General features: G+C 43.1%; 2 protein-coding genes across 15 annotated transcripts in view; one reads left to right on the top strand and one right to left on the bottom strand.

The window, feature by feature from the left end:
• Positions 1 to 5,853, top strand: part of ZMYND8 (zinc finger MYND-type containing 8) — a 49,611-nt gene extending 43,758 nt beyond the window's left edge. For all 5 annotated transcript variants that reach the window (XM_079321830.1, XM_079321827.1, XM_079321831.1 and 2 more), the window contains exon 21: positions 182 to 5,853. In XM_079321830.1, the coding sequence (XP_079177956.1) occupies positions 182 to 196 (15 nt within the window). In that variant the 3' untranslated portion in view covers positions 197 to 5,853. The remainder of the gene's footprint in view (positions 1 to 181) is intronic.
• Positions 5,854 to 7,728: 1,875 nt separating this feature from the next.
• The window catches only part of EYA2 (EYA transcriptional coactivator and phosphatase 2), an 84,661-nt gene continuing 72,365 nt past the window's right edge, over positions 7,729 to 20,024 (bottom strand). For 9 of the 10 annotated variants that reach the window (XM_079321941.1, XM_079321939.1, XM_079321940.1 and 6 more), the window contains 6 exons: positions 15,402 to 15,460; positions 14,484 to 14,644; positions 13,619 to 13,733; positions 12,915 to 13,036; positions 12,044 to 12,144; positions 7,729 to 8,620 (listed from right to left, as the gene is read on the bottom strand). In XM_079321941.1, coding sequence (XP_079178067.1) covers positions 8,540 to 8,620; positions 12,044 to 12,144; positions 12,915 to 13,036; positions 13,619 to 13,733; positions 14,484 to 14,644; positions 15,402 to 15,460 — 639 coding nt within the window. In that variant the 3' untranslated portion in view covers positions 7,729 to 8,539. The remainder of the gene's footprint in view (positions 8,621 to 12,043; positions 12,145 to 12,914; positions 13,037 to 13,618; positions 13,734 to 14,483; positions 14,645 to 15,401; positions 15,461 to 20,024) is intronic. The other variant, XM_079321938.1, reaches the window with a different exon arrangement.

Below are 20,024 nucleotides of genomic sequence, written 5' to 3'. Positions count from 1 at the left end.
CCAAGAGTGCATTTTGGGGAGTGATAGAGTTGTGGTTTTTGTTCTTCATCTTATAAAAAAACCTCATTCTATCCTCTGGGAACACCCTTTCCCCTCCACTTATTCCCAGTAAAACCTTGTGTTGGCTTGACTCATCCTTCCAGCCAAGGGGGACTGGACTTCTTTCTCTCTCTCTCTCCAGGACCCATCAGTGTAGCTTCTGGTCTGGATCTTTCGATACAAGTTGCCTTCTGATAAGCAATACTGACTGCAGCACTTCCAAGCCCTTCTTGCCTGGGGGTTCAGAGGCCAAGCTCAAGACCTGCATTCAAACCAACTTAACTTTCTCACCACAGACTGCCATTAGGGTACCACAATGTTCCATGACACTGATACAACACTTCACCTGGATCTACGGTTAACGGAGCAGTTTTGAAATCCTCCATAGCATCTACTCTGATAGCGTTCAGTAGGCAAGGATGAGCAAATGCTCTTAAAAAAGGGACTTAACATTGCATATATAGAAAATGTTTATAGAGAAGATTCTGCTTTATAGGTAGGGCTTGACTATTAGCAATTTTGGCATCATTTTTTTTCTGGCCTTGCAAGATTTATTAAATGAAAAAGTTTAGCGTGGGGGCGGGGCTGATCCTTCAAACCCTTACACATGATCCTCCACATCAGTAGGAGCCTTGTTGTATTTTAAAATATTAAAAGCAAACTAATTTTGTAGTATTGTGATTCCAGCATGATGTCTCATTGAGATAGTCCTGTAGAATTGGGAAGCATAGTAATCTAGAGAGCTGTGTTCATTTCTTGACACTTTTGCTACTGTCTGGTGTTAGATCTCTGGGCTTGAAATGTCATCTAAGGGAGTAACTTGGGGAACAGATTTGAAAAGGGGGAAAAGGAGGTGCTGTTTCACTTAAATGTTTGGATGAAGTTGGTTGAACTCTGGCTCACTCACTTAATGTTCATATGCATTGTTATGGCAGCACAAGCTTTGTATTATTGGGGAAGTAGGGAATGTGAGACCTAAAACCTGCCAGGGAATATTCCAGTTACACAGATATGGAATTGCTTTTATATAGATGTTCTACCTGAAACATCATGCTGTATACATTGATCATGTTCTTAATTTGAATTTTGTTTGATTAACAAAGAAGTAACCTGTGAATTCATTAAGATGTAAATTTTTAACACAAAGAATACATCCAACAAATTGCATATCATAATAATAATGTAACAACTAGGTGGAATTTATTTGAAAGCTGAAGCTTCTACTGAGGTTGCCTGTGCTGTCTCTGCAGATAGCAACAGGTGTGACAAGCAACCAGCCTATAAAACTGGTCCAGGTACCGCAGACCAGCACCTTTATTCCAACTACTCAACCCACAATTGTAAGTACAGCATCATAATTTAAAGTCTGCAGCAATGCTGTTCCTGGCATTAAAACTGCTCAGTGTCTCTGGGGGGTTGTCTCCGTCTGCTGTTGTATCCAGAGATGAATTCACTGGTATAGTCTCAACTTGCAGTGCAAAATGCTTTATTTTGCTGTGCAACATTCCACCCTTTCATTCCATTCATGATTGCAAGGATTCAGAAATCTTTAAGGCTGGCAAAGGCATTGAGGACAGGCAGAGGCCGTTTCACATTATTGGTCTGTTTTATGTATATACTTGGCCACAACATCAATGTAAATATATAGAGTTCATTTAAAATATCTTTTAAATATCGTTTTATCTATGGTATCCTAAAGATTTTAGAGATTTAATTATTTCTGAGCTATGCTTGATATTCCTGTGACATCTCAGTACCTGTGAAAAAGAATATGCATTTGTCAGCAGTGTCTCTCCCATGCAGTCTTGCACATTAGCATTATGAAACGAGAAATCGCATTGGAATCAGACCTGGGGGTTTTCCATCAAAGGCTTAACCAAGGACATCCGAATTCCCTAGTGTCAGTCACAGTAGATGGAACAAAAGTGAGTTGGATTTTTGTATTTTATACACCATATTAGCTGGTTGTGCTCTGCAGTGCTCATGTCAGAGCCAGCTGCTGAGCTGATGCTGCCCTGGTGCTCTGCCCTTGCTCTGCCCGTGTGCTGGGTTCAGCAGGGAAGCCTCAAGTGGGTAACTTCATTTCTGACTTAAAATACACTGTTACAAGCTATCTGACTTAACAGTGTACCTTACCCACACCATGACTGTGAGGCCTGATGTGCTGTAGAAGTTCCTCTGTCTCTCTTTCCCTGTGCACAACCCCAGATGCAGGACACACCTGTGTGTCTGTATTGGTGGATACACACTCATGCACAAACAGTGCTTCACAGCCATCAGATCCCACACAAACACAGCTCTTGGTGGGGATGGAGACTTCCCCCATTCCTCACAGCATTTCAATTCCACTTGGTCTCAGCTGAGACCACTGTGCACCTTTGCAGCATTGGCTCTGGGTCGCTTGGACTGAACCACCATTAACAATAAGGTTTTGTATGTGTTTTAAAATCCAACAGCAGAATTCTAAGACATCAGGCTTCTTTTGTGAATAGCTGTGAGGTTGTAAGATCCTATGATGGTTTTGTGTAATATTCAGAAAAATGGCAGTTACCCTCACTGGTTTTCTGTAACACAAAGTGTATTGAGTTCTGTAAAGCGGAATTGGAAGGTGTGCAAGGTTTCCAACTTTATTTGTGCATGTTTATAACTTTGTACACATTGGCATTAGTCTTGCACAGCTAAAGACACCTCTGTATTCTAATGACTGCACGTGCAATTTAAATAATTTTAAACCTTAGTGCATGTTTAATATGTATGCAAAATGTACATATGTGTAAAACTGGCAGAGGTGGAAAATTTACCTCTCAGGGAATGATCTTAACACATTTAAGGAGTCTCGCACATTCCATATTCCGATCGCGCTAAGAACTGAATTAATTATTTCCATGTGTGTAAGTGTGTGTATTTAAAAGGCAACTGTGGCAACCCTAATTCCCCCACCTCTAGTACTGACAGTGGCTTACATAATGGCTTCTTTAGAATTCAGTTTGCACTTTGTGTCCAACTAGGAATTTTTTCCTCTGAACAACTTCCATTGTATCTTCTGAGTACCATTTCCACTGAACCTTGTAAACACATCTGAAATCATTACAGAGTGACAGTAGTCCTGAATTTATTTAGCAAATTGGTTCCATGTTTGTTTTTTATTCTTCCTGCAGTTAAAATAATGTAAAAATATGAACCCATCTTCTTTGCATTCCAGGGAATGGAATGAGTAGGCTTCTGGAAGGCACAGACTCAGTCACAAAGGAGCTGTAATCCATCTCAGCAGGGATACTCAGAGTCTTTGTGGAATATCATTAAGACACTCATGTGGTTTCTTGAATCAGTGTGGGGAAACGTTGGGCTTCAGTGAACTTGTATTTGTTCTTCCATGTCCTCTCTGGAATGTCACACTACCATTGGGGGAAGACCTGTGCATCCCTTTCAGGTTCCTCAAAATCTCACTCCCTGTTTCTTCCACAAGATGTTGTGAACTGAAATGGATGCGTTTGTCTGATCACCAGTTGTGCATCACTGGAATTGTATGGGAACACACCTTGCAGTTTGTATGGTAGAGACATTTCTAGACTTTCTCATGTTTTTGGAGGAAGGTTAAGATACAGACTTTAGATTCAATAAATCCTCTTACCGATCTCCAGAGTGATGTGACCTTGACCAGATTGTTTAACATTCTTGTGCCTTTGTCTCTGCATCTGTAGAATCAATTGCCACCTATAGAGATGTCCTGAAACTGCATTTGTTGAGATGTATAAATCATGATCAGTATGATGGAAGTGTAAAGTTTATTCTATATTAATATTTTTACAGGGTGTGTAAGACAGTTCCCAGTAATGCTGATGTTTTTGCTATTGATTTGTGCAGAAGTTAACTTAAGTACTTTTTTTTTTGTTCAAATGGATGTTCTTTGTTCTCTTCTGTGTAGACTGAATGCATGGGGGAAAGTTCCTTTTGGGGGAAAAAGATTTAAGTAATGTGTAACAAGAATATACTTATAAACAAGGGTATTTTTGTACTTCAGTTTGATTTGTCAGAACTTTTTCAAATGACAAAGGCTTTTTCTTAGCCCTTTTTCCTCTTCCCATGTATTAGTTTGCAGAAAATACATAACTGGATGTAACTCTGAAGCCCTCACCCTCCAAGCACAGGCAGTGTGTGCAGCCCCTATAGCACCTCCTGACCCTGTAATTCTATAGCAGTGATGAGAACACAGGAACTCTTGGCTATAGGGAACTAATGCACTACTCCTCCCCTGGAATGAGGTAATACTGTGGTAATAAAGGTATTAGTTCTTGCACAAAATTAGAACTTGATCTGGATTTCCCCTGGAAAGCAAATCTCTATTTCTGTGGTCATGTTTATGTGACCTTTAACATAACAATCTGTTTCTCTTGGTTTTAATCCACAGACCATTCCTGTAGTGGTAAGTCCTTCTGCTGGGACAGTGGCAGTGAGAACTGGAGTTCAGTATGTTCAGACCACAATGCCAGTCCAAGTACGAAGAGTCTAACTGCTAACAAGAAGTTCATACAATTGTTGGAATAACTAAATCTAGTAGATAATCACAGTTCTTTGGATTAGCCTCAGAGGTTCAGACTTTAGCTTTGTGTATGTGTACAAAGCAGTAATGACACTACATTAATGTAAAGCATTAGTGCTGGCTTAGAAAAGCTGAGGACAGGTAAGATCCATATTAAAACTATGCTTCTTTTGTAAATAATGTACAATTTGTGGATGTCATTAGAGTACCATCTCCTTTTTATATTTGTATTGACTTTAACTTATAAAGAGTGTTTGAAGTTGGAAAAGGTAGGTTTAAAACAGCCTTACCACAACCTAATGCAGAAAACTGGTCTTGGGAAACTGCATCAAATAATCTAATATGGAAAATCTGAACAACTTTTGGCATTTGGAGTAAAAAAAATTTCTGTACTTGGAAACTCTTGTGGAATTTCTCTGAACAACCAAGTGATGAAGGATATCTCTCTCTTCAGTTAACTCTATTAGGCAAATTATGTGAACCTGAAATTCTATAAAAATTGATATTGTTTTTCACAATGACCAGGCTGACATCAAATATAAATGTTGTTTACATGTGTAAATTGTTTTAAAATTCCATTCAGTCTAAGATCAGAAAATTTGCAAAAGGAAGTAGCAGCTGGTTCTAACAGGATTTCTGATTACTGATATCAAAAATTGAGGAAAGCAAAATTTGTTGTTAGGCTTCACGGTTTTATTGTTTTTTTAAAAATCCTCCTGAAGGACCTTGAACAAGAACTAGGTGTGAAGAAAAACATGGACTGGGAAACATGGGCAAAGGACTTTTGATGCTGGGCCAGAGCATGTATTATTTATATGATGGAATTTCTGTTTTTCTGTAAGCATGAAGCAGTGCAGTATGAGAGGAGTACCCCTGGAGATGCTGTCTGTTACACTGAGGCTGTAGTCCCATTTTGTATGTTGTGTAAAACAAAGGCATTGAACAAAGCAAAGGTGATGTATGTATATGAGAAAATTAATTGTATGATATCATTCCAGTACATTCTGTTGTACATTTTAGTCATGTTGATTTCTCCCATTGTTTATATAAGAATGCGGTTTGTACAGTCTCCAGCTAGTACCCAGATTAGAGGGAAAAAAGTATTAGAAGAAAAAAAAAAAAAGTGAGAACAGAATATTCATTAATTGCAGTTGTGTCAAAACTAGCCTAGCTGGCCTTATTTGTGAAGCATAATTGCTTTTAGCATATGGAAGTATTTTTTCACATTTTCTTTGTATAAAATTTGTATTAAACTTAAATATCTTTTTTGACAATTGTGTTTCTTTGTGACTAAGACAGGTGACACACACAATATGGTTTGGGTTTCTCCAATTTTTCAAGAAACGTCACAATTTTTTTATTAAACTGTTTTAGAAAAATGTTCTGTGTTCCTGGATTTCCAGTTTTGGTTCAGTCTGGAGGAATGTTTATTTCTGCAGTCTCCAGATGACAGGTAATGTCACTTGTGTTGGCATCCTCTGCCTCACTGTGTAACACTGGTTGCATTGGGGTTGGATGGATATATGTCAGTGTTGGGTGTATTTGGGGTTAGAAATGGGGCCTCTGAGTGCAGCTGCAGCCCCTCCAGAGGCCATGAGCTGGCCAAGACTTCTGTGTGTCTTAATTATAATCTAAAAGAAACAGGGAGCTTATGAAACACTGTAAAATCTGTGAATATTATCTGAAGTTCCTGCTCCTGCTGTTACCTTGTCCAGTGCATTTATAAAGCAACCACAGTTCATGTTCCCAGTGCTACTGTTCATAGAAAAGCACAAAACTGGAAAGCTTGAAATTATGTTTTGGCCTTCCCCATGGAAATTGGATGCTGAAATGAGACCTTTGATTAGACAAAATGATGTACAGATTGTTGTAGGAAACCCCACTGCTCTCAGACACCCATTCAGCCTGGGTCAGGTTTTTTATTAATGAACACTGTTTTTTTCTACAAAAGAGATTCTTTCCTCCTCTAAAATAGGTGACCAAATCCTAGTAAAGTATGTAGAAAACATAGAAATACATAAAACTACAGTGAAGGAACTGAGCAGGACCTGTCTGTGCATGTTCCCAGGCCTTTTGGATGTTCCTAAGTACAAAACTGCTGTAGATCCCCTCTTCATCCATGATAAATTCCCTGGAAAGTAAATCCTGATACTCTTGCTGCACTGGCAGATGAAGGTGCCAAGGTGCCACCTGTGAAGGTGTCACCTGAAGAAGTCACAGATGTTCCTTGGTGAGCCCTGCCCAAAGCTCTGCTAAGAAAGTCAGCAACAAAACCAAAAGCTTTCAAACCTTTGAATATATTCAAAAGCAACATCTTCTAAGAATCTTTAAGGAAAAAAACCAGAATCAGTGCTCAAGACAATTGATTTGATTAAGTCAGGTATTAAATTTGGAATTTCAAGGAAGATCAGTTAGCTGATTGATAGAAAGCTGAAGTTGTGATTGATGGGGTATTGAAAGCTGAAGTTGTGCTTCTCTGGGAATCTGCAATCCCTGGCATTTATTCCTCTTTCAAAAGTGTATTTACCAGAGTGCTTACCTTGCAAGCATTAGTCAATTCTCCTCTGATTTTGTCACAAATAGAAAGTTGTATCACAAGTGAAGGGAAACCATTCTTGCAGTAGGGAAACATTGAAAAAAATTCTGCTCAGCAAGCCCTGAGACCAGCAATGCCTGTGCTAGAAAAGTGACATTTTGCATGGAGTTGTGCTAAGCCCAGAGAGCAGTGTGTTCTGAAGGGCTGGGTTTGGTCATGCTGATGTGTCACAGCTGCCTTGGATTAATTTAAGGTCAGATTTTCTGCTTTAGCTTGGCAGAAAATCCCTCTCAGATCTAGCACTGCTTTCTCTAAATGTTTTTAGAGGTTAGGAGTGTCCCTCAGGTGTGTGTGGCACTTGTGTAACCCTTTGAGAGGTGAAGACTGCAGCACTTCCTTCCTTCCAGAGAGGTTCTGATCCTTCTGACCTTACCTGATGCCACAGCAGGGAACAATCAGCCATTTCCAAACTAAGAGATCTATCCAGCCCCAGAGAATTTCAATATTTCGACAGCAAGATTACCAGGCCAGCCTTAAAACAGGAGCACACATTCCACATCCTACCTTTAAATCCAAGAGTGGCAGGAGAGAAGGCAGGGAATCCAGTCCCCCAAAATGTAAACATGTTTTTATTTAATGCCTTTCACTCATCACAAAGTACTTTCCCCATCCTCAGCCCCAAGCTGGCAGCATAAGGCAGCGTGTAGACACAGGCACAGTCCATGAACCATCTTGGTCAAGTCCAAAAACACAGCTACAGCTCTTACCAGCAGTTCCACGTGTCCTTACTACTCATGTACACAATATGATCCTCCCCAGAGTTTGTTCTGGAGAAATGAACTATTAATTTAGAACAGTAAGATTTTCCCCACCCCCCCCCACCCCCCAAAAGCCAGATGAAAACCACAGGTACAGAGCTTAATACCAGAGTAATGAGATTAGTTCATAAATTAAAAAAAAAAAAAAAAAAATTAAAGAAATAAAACAACACAAAAAAAAAATCATCTGTTTCACTCCTATTTTCAGAAGGTCCTGTGTGATGTAGTGGATTGTGCAGAGACTCTTTGCTGTGTCCTCTTCCCCTTTCAAAAACAAGAATGCTGACAGGGAGACCCAGACTTGTACATTTGCCTTGTTGATGGCAGAAAGGCCATTAGAGCTCTGTGCCTCCACCTCAGCCAGCAACTGCAGCATCCCAACGACTGATCAGGAGCATTCTCCTCTGTCCAAAGCAAGGAGGACTTGAGACAATATTCTTTGGCTGCAAGTTCTTAAGGGCTTCCACTGCAAGGGATCTCCTTCAAAAAAAAAAGAACAACTGCAGTTGCTGTGGGATTTTTTTTTACTAGGAAAACAGTGAGGAATAGGTGGAACTGATGTAAGAGTCTGAGTGCAGCCTCCCAGTGCTGAGATGTTGGGCTCTGCTACAAATACTCCAGTTCCAAGGCGTGCCGAAGAGCTTCCAGGTCAGCGTGACAAGAGATTCTCCAGAAGGGCATGTTGTGCTAGGAAACCAAAAGAGTGACATTTTTTATTCTGTTTTTGTGCAACACTGAGATCAAAACAGCTTTCTTAGCTTGTACCCTCAGGAACAGAGTTTTGTGCTTGGCCACCAGGTTGTCACAGTGCCAGGGGCAAGGATGATGATCTGAGGGAGGGGGGAAGGGACAAGGTGGGAATGTCTCCTTGTTCATCTGTCTCTCCTATGCAGACAGGAAGACACATCCTCCACAATTTAGGAGTATCCTGCTTCACAGGTGATGGAGGATGTGGGCTGGATACTAAACTTTGCTCCTATTCCCCACCCCAGATTAATTAGGAACATTTCTAGAACTGCAATCTTACTAAAAAGTTTTAAGCAAGCATCAGTAGTGAAAGCTGTTATCAGTGATTCACAGACAAATAAATCTGTTAGAAAAGGAAGTTATTAAAATTTATAAACATGTAAATAAAGGGAATGCCACACAATCAAAATGCTTTCTAACAATTCACCTTACCAATCAACTGGAACAATAAGTCATACTTCATTTTCTGTAAATGTAGGAACTGGTATCATTTCTCAGGTCAATTATTCATTTAACATAACACTGGGGGGGAAGGTGCAATAGGGTTATAAAACAGCCTGTCCCCAAAACACTCTCCTAATTCCCATTTATGGGAGATTATTTTAAATTATTCTCCTGCCTCCCTGTTTTTGAATTTGTATTTACTGCAATAAATCTGAAGCCATGTACACACACGTCCAAATTTTAACCACCTTGTTCCACTTGAAACCTAAGCATCTGGACAGAATCTGGAAGGTCAGCTACCTGTGACCTACTCTATCTTCTTTATAACATCCTGATCATTCTCCTAAAATGTGAATATAGGAAAACAAGACTTGCACCTGAAGGAGGACAGTGTAACCTTTTAACTGCTGTGAAACAAGTGCAGTTCAATTTGATCAGGGACTTGGAATGTCACCAGAGTGCCCTGAAAGCATCCCTGAACAGCAGAGTTCTTAGCAATAGCTGTGATCCCTGTGGCTGCTTGCACACAGAGAATCTCAAAATAATTAAAACATCAAATGTTAAATAAAATTTTTGGTGTGTTCTGTGAACCTGGGGTTTATGCTGGATTTGTTTCTTCTCCAAAACTGTTAAAGCAGTTTCATCAAAGACACAGCTCCTTTCTGCACTGTGATTTTGTAACATTTGGGACTCTGATTTTCTTTGCCTTCTCCCAAAATGTCAGACTCTGCACAGTCAGTAGTATATATGCAGTACTAAATGTATAGAAAGCCTAAACTGACAGCACTTAGTCCCTTCCAGCATGGGCACAACACTGCTAAGAGTCTTTTCTCACTGTAGGAATTCACCTGTAACCACACTGCTCCTGCATAAACAGCTTCAACAAAGCTCCAGAGAACATACACTTCCCAGAGAGAATCTGATGAAAGGAGATATTCCTTTTCCAATTGTACAAAAAACTCCAGTGGTTCCAGATGTTTGTGTTACAGACTGTCTATTTACACTCCTCTAACCTTTAAATACAACTAAAGCTTCTCTCTGGTCTGTTGCCTACCAGGAAATGTTTTCTTCAAGCTGTTTATCAGTGTGTGTAGAGACTGCAAGCAAACCCAGAGAGCTGAAGAGACTGAAATCCAGTGCTCTGCAATTTCACTTTAAGGGGAAAAGTTATTTCCTCCCCCCTCCCCCAGTTTCTATTAAACCACTTCCATTAAATTATCTGTTTTTCTTTCCTAAATCAGAAAAAAAACTTGGCCTCCCAGCCACTCCTGTTGTTCAGCAGTTGCAGATTTATCACTCATCAGACAGGTGAAGAAAAATGACCCACAAAACTGGAGATGTTATCAGTGCTGTCAGCAAAACAGCAAAAGGCTCTCTGCCCATCCCCTCCTTTTTTGTTTTGTTTTGTTTTTTTTTCTGTACAAAGCTCAGGTGTGTGGAAGGTTTGATTAATGACTGTCATCAATCAAAGGAGGTGACAGCCCAGCAAAGAATGTGCTCTACTAATGGCAGAGCTGCCTAGGCCAGGAGACAGGAGGCTCCAGCAACCCCAGCAGAGGAGATTGCTGAGCCCCTGCAGCCTTTGATGCACCTCTGTTCACTGACCCACTGCCTTTGAAGTGTGGCACTGAGCTGCCACAAGCAGCAGGCCATTGTCACTTCAGCCCCAGTCAAGCATCTTGGACTCTCTTCCTGACAGCTCCTTAACCCTTCATGAGCTACAAAACCATCTGCAGTTTTAGGGAGTTTTCCAAAGTGGGTGCAGATACTGTTGCTTCCACTGGCCAGGGAAAATACACTATAAAAAACTGGGTTTCTGCTACTTTGCAGATAACCTGAGATACAGTTCTGGGGATGGAACCTGTGGCCCCCTCAACTTATTTGCTGGGATCCCTTTGTTCCTGGGCTTGTGCAACCACAGAGCTGAAATGTGCTTGGGAAGTCTCTGCAGGATCTTCAGTCAGAATGAGACACCAGGTCCTCCAGCACAAGGTTCAGCTGTATAGCTGAGCTCCTGAGATATATTTCATTACCTGAGCTACACTAGTCATTCATGTATCTGTTCAAAATTGAAGTTTGCTGAAGATGGAGCTCGTTCAGCCAGCCCCTGCATCTCAACCCATGTGCAATGCTCCTGGAGCAAAGGCAGCTCTGTCACATTTCTCCAGTCAAATCAGCAGCACAAGAGCCAGGATGCACAAAGACATCTTGCAAATAATGTTTGCCATTAATAAATTGTATTCCTGGCCCTGTAAAGCCAAATAAATGGAAGTTCCAGGCAGGTTTCTCTTCTAAAATGTAAGAAGTGAAAACTTTGGCTGTTCCAATTCTCATTTTTCCTAATCACACTGCTCTTGCAGTTTCTGCTCTTTGCCTTCAGTACATTTTTTTAAATTTCACTTTCCTTGTGAAATTAATCACATTAATCCAGAAGTCATTGATAAAGGCAACTTACACAACATTGATAAAGCAACTCTGCAAAAATCCCTTTGGTATTTGCTATAATGAAGTTACACTCCATGATCTCAATGAGACATAAATACAAACACATGTATGGATACAGGCATATTCTAGTAAGTAATGCAAAATTAATTCCAACAATTTAGAATTTACAAAAGCAGCATGTAATAACAGAAATTCACTCTGCCTGCTCATCTGAGATCACACACTAGAATTTTGCTTGCACCTGTATTAAGCAAGAATGATTCCTGGAATATGACACAGCAACTACCTGAAATACTGCACCATTGGGGGGGAATTTAGAATATGGAATTTCTGACAAGGTGATTGTTGATTTTGCATATTAAGAAATGAGACCAGCTGCTTCAAATGGAGGGAGCCTCATTAAATGCTCAAATAAAGAAAGAGTCATTGCAATCAAAACCTGGAAGAATCCAGCATGGCATCCACCAACTGTACCTTTTTTGCTCCCTGTTCCTCTTCAACACCATCTCCTATTACAATGTACACGGCTTTCCTTCCAAACCTCTGCATTATTCTTTCAAAGCAGCTCTCTTTCCCTGAGCAACACAAGAGAAGATACATTTTTTAATCTGGACACACAGCACAGGCAGAGCTAATTTGGAGGCACAGCACCTGGAGTCATCCCCTAACTGAAGGGGCTGCAACACTCTTTGCTTTCTTTTCAAAAATCTTTTCCTGAGGTGGATTCTCTCCATCTCTTGACAGTGACTAGCACTTGCTTTGCCAGCCAAGGCTTGCAGGTGCTGCCAGTTTTCTGTGAGCTTTGTGACTGTGATGCCCTGCTTAGCCAGCAGCTGCCAGACTGGTGTGACACTCACACACTCAGTCTCAGAGCCCTCTTCTGTTCATTCTGGTTGCAGCAAAAACATGAAAATGTAATCCTCAGAGCTTCAAACACACCAGAAAGAACAGAATACAAAAAAGCCCCAGGCCAACCCTACCAGTACTTATTACTCACAAAGCTTCACACAGCTCACTCAGCACACTTGACCCCTCTGCAAGGGTAAGAGGATGCAGAGTGTTTCTGTAACAGCTCCAAGCAGACCCTCCTTCCAGCTGGGAGCAGCTGGACATCCCATGAGCAGCCAGTGCTCCATAGGGTGGGTATATTTCTATAGATCTGGCTCACTTCCCCATGGAGACACTTGAGAAATGTCCCTGCAGTCTGTACTAGGTTAAGTGTGGGGGTGAGGATGTGAATTACACATTTGTAAGCACAGAACTAAAAATAAAGCTCAGTCACTGCACGACTTAGGGACAAAACCTCAGCCTGTCTCAGGTGAGGCCTCAGCCAGTTTGCTCTTACCTGTTTTTGTTGCACTGTAAATGTTTTCAATGGGGAAGACAGTGCCCAGCCCATAGAGAAGCACTTTAGCCAGAGCTGGTATAAGCTGAGTTGTGGTGACCAACACATTCACACAGTTGGGCCTAGGAAACAGAAGTTATTAGAAATCTGGGTTTCTCTCATGACTGACAGATGGTAGGAAGCAAACCTTCCCTGCCACTGGAAGTTCCTGAGCCAATGGGGGATTTTGCAGCCAGAGGAAGATAATGTGAGTACCAGAAATGTCTTTGATCAGCTCAGTAGAATGAAAAAAACATAAACCAAACTAGCAGCAGTGATGCAGCCTTGCTGCAAGCCTGCCAGGATTTCTTTGGTGGGAATTTCAACACAATGTAGTGATGTCCATGCTGGGTTCTGGGAGTGAACATGTTCAGGGATAAAGGGCTCATCCCTCCCTCTCCCCTTCTCCTGCTCACATGAAAATGGTGCCATGGATGAGGGAGCCAAGGAAAGGCAAGGAAAAGAAAGGACTGATTTGCCTTTGCTCAGTTCATCATCCCAAGCTCACCCCAACCCTTGGTAATTCAGCCTGGCAAACGTGCAGACCCACAGCAAGGGCCAGCAAAGTCCTGTAAATGTGTCTCCATTTCTTTACAGGGGGAAAGCAAGGGAAGCAAAGGAGCTCCTGGACCAAACCCACAGGCAGTTCCTGGAGCTGTTCTTACCGGGAATGTATCAAATTCAGTGCCTTGAGAGCATGAGTGAGCCACAGATCAGTCAGAGCTTCCAGTTCTGCTCTCAGCTGCAGCCAGGTCTCCCTCTTAGGAGCTCCTATTAAACCTGCAACAGGGAAAGTGTCTTTGCAGAAGCACAGAAAGGAAATTGTCTGGCTTTGTCTGCACAGTTCAGGCAGGCATGGCAGGACCCCCTTGGAACACCTTTCTTGGAGTGAGCATAAAGCTTGCAAGGAAAGTGAGCAAGAAGATGGAAGAGCTGTGTCAAGTGGGCAGTGACCTGGGCAGAGAGAGACCTGAGGGTGGTTCTGTTTCTCCTGAAAGCCACTCCCCATTTCCAGTGCATGCAGGGCAGACTTGTCCTCCAACCAATAAATAAGTTGTGATGATGCTTTGAGTTTTGCTTCTTTCTATTTCTAGCCAGAGGGAAACCTGCACTGATGTACTGAAAAGGAAGCTGAGAGTCTCTTGGACTGTGTGGAACTAGGTGAGATGAAGGAACCCAGGGAATCCTGATATCTGGTTGTATTGTTTTGGGGGAACTAAGAACAAGCAGTTATAATACAAGAAAGCAATCAGACATGCTGTTTTGACCTGTTTGCTTGTCTGCTAAACATTCTGGAAAATTGGAGAAGGTTGTTTTCCTGCCAAATAAATTACAAAATAAAGCCCCACTCCTGGACCTTCTCAAAGCACTACACCAGGTATTTCAGCGTGCCTCCACAAATCCTGCACGGAACCACATCTCAGGGTGACTGCACAGGCATTTGCTCAGCTCAGACAGCACAACACCTCCAGCAGAGCTGGCCCCAGGGGCTGTCCAGTTTTTGGGAGGTGCTGTGTGGGCTGCACTCACCCCCCACGTTGTTCCTGTAGGTGTTGTACATCTCTTTGACCCGGCGGTAGCGGAACGCCAGTTTCCTCATCCAGTCCACCCCGCCGTGCACCCCCGAGCCCAGGCACAGGCTGGCACTGGAGCTGGAGCTGTGGAAGCCATCTGCAGAGAAGTTGTACGTGCTGGGAGAGGGAGGAGGCAAGGGGAGAGGTCAGTGTAATTACAGCCTGCACGGTGCCAGCAGGGAGGGGAAATGGTGGAAAAGAAACATGGGGACAAGTGGCAGCAGGGACACACACAGGACACGCTGTACAGAACTGAAGTTCATCTTCAGCACAATTACCAGCACTGATCTAAAAAATGTTCTGTTCCTGCAGCAATTTCTCACAATAATCATCCACAAAACCACAAACTGCAAAGCTCTGTATGAGTTGTGCACATTTTGTTCTTTCCCTTTTACTGTGGCTCTGCAGGCAACACTTTGGGAAAAGCAGATGGAATTGTACAGAAGGAATTTCTATGATGACTCAACTTACACAGGTAATGGTAATGTCTGGGTGTGATGTTTGGGTACAAGTTTCAACAAGGATCTGGCACTGCAAAGTCCAACTCCTCACTACAGGCTGGACAGGGGAAAACCTTCCAGCCTGGTTTTGAAGCATTTTGGTGTTACAATTGTCTGGTTAAATCATATCAGAAACTGGAGTGGCCTGACTGGAGCTCAACCTAATTTAGATGTATCTCCCAGAATGGTTCAAAGCTCAGGGGCTGACAGAAGGCACAGGCACAACCATGTGAGAGAGGGAACTCTGTACTTTTGTGTGCTTGATAAATGCAGACAGCCTGGAGCCAGGAGGGGACACAGTGCAGGAGAATCACTGAGCAGCCCCCTGCTATTTCCAAATGCCTGGGGACTGCCTGGCCCCAGAGACCCCATACCTCAGATCCTGACCATTGTCATCTGATGATACATCATCTATGTGGATCTGGTCACAGTCCTGAGAGGCAGATAAAAAAAATACAATAGTGAGTAAATGTTAGGGGAAAAAATCGAAATAATATAATGCAAAATTACTTTAAATGTAATATTAAGGAGATAAAATCTTACAATTTGCAAGTATTGTAGTCTGGCCAGTTAATTGTTAGCAACAAGTATCACACAGCACTTGCACAAAATATGAACAGACAGAGAGTGTGTGTGAGATCTGCTGTTATCTAAGGGCACAACAGCTCTTGAGTAACAGAGTGAGTGGAACTCCTTCCTATGCAGACAGGAGGGAAAGAGATGCTTGTGTTTTAGCCAGGAAAGCTGTGCTTTTCCTACTCTGTATGCATGATAAGGCAGAGACTTGGCAGCCTTTCCCCCTGTGAGAATGCTGCTTTGGACAGGAGGTGTGTGCCACATACTGACAGGGGGAGCAGATCTGTCCCACAGAGACTGCCAGGACTGCCTGCCCTGCCTGGGTTTCCCCAGGTTCTTCTGAGGGGGCTGAGCTGCCTTTGATGTGCAGGGAGGTTGGGCTGAAGCACTGAAGGCAACACTCCCCCCTGCCCCAGCCACAGACTGAGCACAGGAATAATGTGTGTCAGTAAGGAGGAAATCAGTGCACAGGAAATTTAACCAGAATATACACTTGGAGCTCAGCCTGCATGAAGTATGTGCTCGAGATCTTATCTTCCAAAATTCTTCATTGTTCAGATGGTGGAGGCCCTGCCTCAAAAATGTGAGAAATGTTATTCCTTTGGTTTCTTTCCCAGTCTCAGCATTAACATTAGAAAAAGAAAAAATGGGAAGTTTCCTCCTTAACTTTCCTTTCTCCATGAGCCTTACAGGTGAGAACAGAACAGAAATCCTGCAAGCTGATGAACACTAGCTTTTGTTTAGGTTGATTTTTCAACACAGTTTAAAAGCTGTGACACCACAGGACTGTGGAGTCAGAACAACTGCAGCCAACCAAGGTGCAGTAATTCTTCACCACTTCAGTATGAAACCACATAATTTGTTTTACCTTCCTTACACAATGATGACTTTGATGAATTACTTTAAACTAACCCCTTTCAAAAAATGGAAAAAAAAATAATGCCCAAACAAGGATGTTGTCAGTGGCAAAACATGACACATAGTTCTTGTCTATATTAATAAGATTTTCTGCAGGATTTTAGATAATTCTCAAAAGGCACACAATTGCATCTTGTTCTCATCTCATCAGCTCTTTTACCAGCCCACCTCTGGAGTGCACATTGCTGTACATAGCTGCAGCAGCTCTCTGCTGGCACCTCTCCCCTGCCAGCAGTGCCTGGCCCATGCTGCTGCAGCCCCCCACTCCAGCTGAAGTCAGGGGAAAGGCATTTCTGCAGGGATCTGCTTTTCCCATTTGTGAAGGGACTGCTGTGCACACTGGAGTGTGACAAGAGCAGCCATCACATTTCTGGGTTAACAGAACACCCTGGCAGGGGCTGAGCTGTTTCCTCACGATCCACTGCAGGAACTGGGGAGCACCACGGGGGCACCCCTCCCACCACCCCAAAAACACCAGCCCTCACCCCTGCAGGGTCTCTTGGAGCCCCACTCAGGGGAATCAAAGCAGGGCACCCAGCTGCTGGGGAGGAGGAGGCTGCTGGAATGCAGAGGGCTGTGGTGGGGCCGTGCACAGGGGTCACAGCTGCTGCTTTCAGCACTGGGATCTCAGGGATGCTGTGTGGCACACACAGCCTGCACCTCAGGGTAAAACCTCAGGCAGCCCTTGCAGCTCTGGGCACTGATGTGTTTAACCCTGGGATAGCTCTGGGTGCTGCACACCTTGATCCAGGTGGGAGCAGCCACCTTTAGAGGAGCCTGGGCTGTTTTAAAGCTGTTTGTGTTGCTGGCTTGGAGAAAGCCTCTGCTGCCTCCTTGTGCAGCACAGGGCTCCTGAGCACTCCTTCTGTTATCCCCTCTGAATACTCTCAAGGTATGCCTTGGGAAGGTATAAAAACAACTTACAAAGGCACAATAGTCTATTTGTGGATCAGGAGTGTGCTAGAGAGTTTTAAACATCTCATGGAATCACTGATCAGTGGAGCTTGCTTCCTTCATTAGGTGGGGGCCAACAGTTCCCAGAGCACAAAACCTCCAGGGATGGCTCCAAAAGGCAGCAACTTGTAAACACACTAATCCCCTTGTTTGTTAACTCCTCATCCCCTTGTCAGCCCTCCTGTCCTTAATACCTGTTTTCCAGAGAGCTGGACAATAATATCTCCAGAGGGACTGGGGGTGGAAGGTGCTATTCTTTAGCCAGCATTGTGCTGTGAATAAAAGGCAGCTGGGAAAAAAAGCACAACCCTGGAAAGCCCAGAGTTTGTATTTTAACTTCCCTGTGATTGTTAACCTTAGGTAAGTTCTTTTTCCCTCGATTTCCCTAACAAGGGGAGCAGAGAGGGAGAATATCTCCTGTCAGGTGAATATTTGCTGATATATTCTGCACCTTGCAGACTGTAGAGATTTCATCTGCCTTAACTTGCTGACAGAGAATCCCTTTCTGTAGAAAGACTGGAAGTTTTTAGTAGGAGCCTTAAGACTTCTCCAGACACCCCCTGCTCTGGGGACCAGTGATGAGGCTCCTTCCACACGACCACCCTGAGGTTTGGGGGAATCAGCTGGAACCTGGCCTGTCTGCTGGAGAGCAGCACCAAGAGAGATGGACTGAAGCAGGATGGATCTGAGTGGATCCATCTGAATGGAACTGCATTCAGCTAATGCATCCAGGAAACAATTACCTGAATCCCTTCTGGGCAGATCCTAAGAAAAGATAAAGCCCTGGATAACCAGTTTCAGAATTTTTTTTTCCTTTTTTTATTTGGTGGACAGAAATCATTTTGATTTTGAAGGCAGTTTTTTGCTATGATGTTCATCACATCCTGACCAAACTAAGGAGGATCACACAAATGCTACCAAGGGCTGTGCAAACCTTGCTGTAACTATGGACAAATGTTTTGTCCTCATCAGGCACTGCCCTGGGAATGCCTCAGAAGGGCTGTGCACCCTGGCACCTCCTCCCCTGCACAGCACTGCAAACTGCAGCACATCAAACTGCACAATCCATCACTCCCTGTGCTAAAGCAAGGAATTGATTTCCTTGTCCAACCCGTCTCTCTGGAAAGGATGGGTGACATTTTCTCCTCTTTCCCCTTACTCCACTCTCAGGACTGAGGCCAGCCATGGTTAGTCCACTCTGCTGAACCCTGATTTGTGCCAGAGAAACATTTTGCTGTGCTTGAGAGCAAACTCCTGTCTTGGTTTCCAATGGGCAGCTCTCCCCCTGCTCTCTCAGCTCTGCCCCAGCACAGAAGATGGTCAGGAATGTTTCTGCCCTGTGCAGCTTTAGCTCATTTTGCCTTGTTCAGGCCAGCATTGCACCACATGATGGAGCTCATGTACATGGTAATGCTTCAGGCTCTGCAGCTGAATCTGCTCCTGTGCTGTTCTTACAAATCCTTTTTTTCCTTTTTAAGGATATCATTCACTGCATTTTTTAAGTCCAGTACTCAGTGATGTATGGTCCTTAAATACCACTGTGAATACACAAAGGTGACTTTTATTTATCATCCTAAATGAAGCAGTAGGATGGGTAACTCTGCATGACTCTGTTGCTGCAAATTCTTCCAAACTGACATGGCTTTTTTGGAAAGCAAAATTCTGTAAGGCACATTTACTTTTCTTTAATTCTCTGTCATCCAGCAATTTTTCATTGAAAAACCTCAGCTAAAAACCAAACCACCAGTGCCCAGAGCTGTTACTGACTGACAAATGTGCACAATTTGATGAAGGCCAGACAATTTGCTGCTTCATTTAAAATTTTGGAGCAGTAAGTGAAAAGAGGAGAAAACTTATTTTGAAACTGGTAATTCTTGCAAATGTCTAGAAAGGCCAAGGGGTTTTGGAGGGTCACTGTGCAGGACATGGAGCTCTGTTCCAACAGATATTGAGATCTGATGAGTGAAAGGTGATGGCTCTGTAGTATTATCACTACTTAAATAATGGCTCCTCTTTGGGAGCCCCCTAAGAGAAAGATTTTTCTTTGTACTTTCCATGCCTCTATGAAACTCCCTCTATGAAAAAAGTTGAAAGAGGAAAAATCTGTCAGTTCAGGTGCTCTGAAAGGTCTCTGAAAGGAAATAAAAATTCTCAGCAAGTGAAAGCTCAAGCCTGCAAGGAGCCAGGTGGCAGGAAAGGTTGTGCCTCCCCTAACTCAGGGAACCACAGTGCAATCAAGCACTGAAGGAACCAGAAATTCCCACTGAACTCCTCAGGCACAGAAAAAGTTCTCTCCTTTCATCTGGCACAGAAACAAATTCTTCCTTTTCAAGTGAAGGGGAAAAAAAAAGCCCACAGAAGTCTGCCCAGGGATGCCAGGTTTTTTCTTCTCCAAATGCCTCCCAGCAGTGTTTTGACTCCAAGGTGCCCAGAGCACCAACCCCACCCCATCACTCTGAGCCTGATCCATTCACACAGTGCTCTGACTGCAAATGCCAACACATTTTCATCACTGCTGTACAGCTGCTCCTCAGCATCCTGCCAGCATC

This window comes from Erithacus rubecula (assembly GCF_903797595.1).
Source record: "Erithacus rubecula genome assembly, chromosome: 18".
Lineage (NCBI taxonomy): Eukaryota > Metazoa > Chordata > Aves > Passeriformes > Muscicapidae > Erithacus > Erithacus rubecula.
This window is presented reverse-complemented; position numbering and strand designations above follow the sequence as displayed.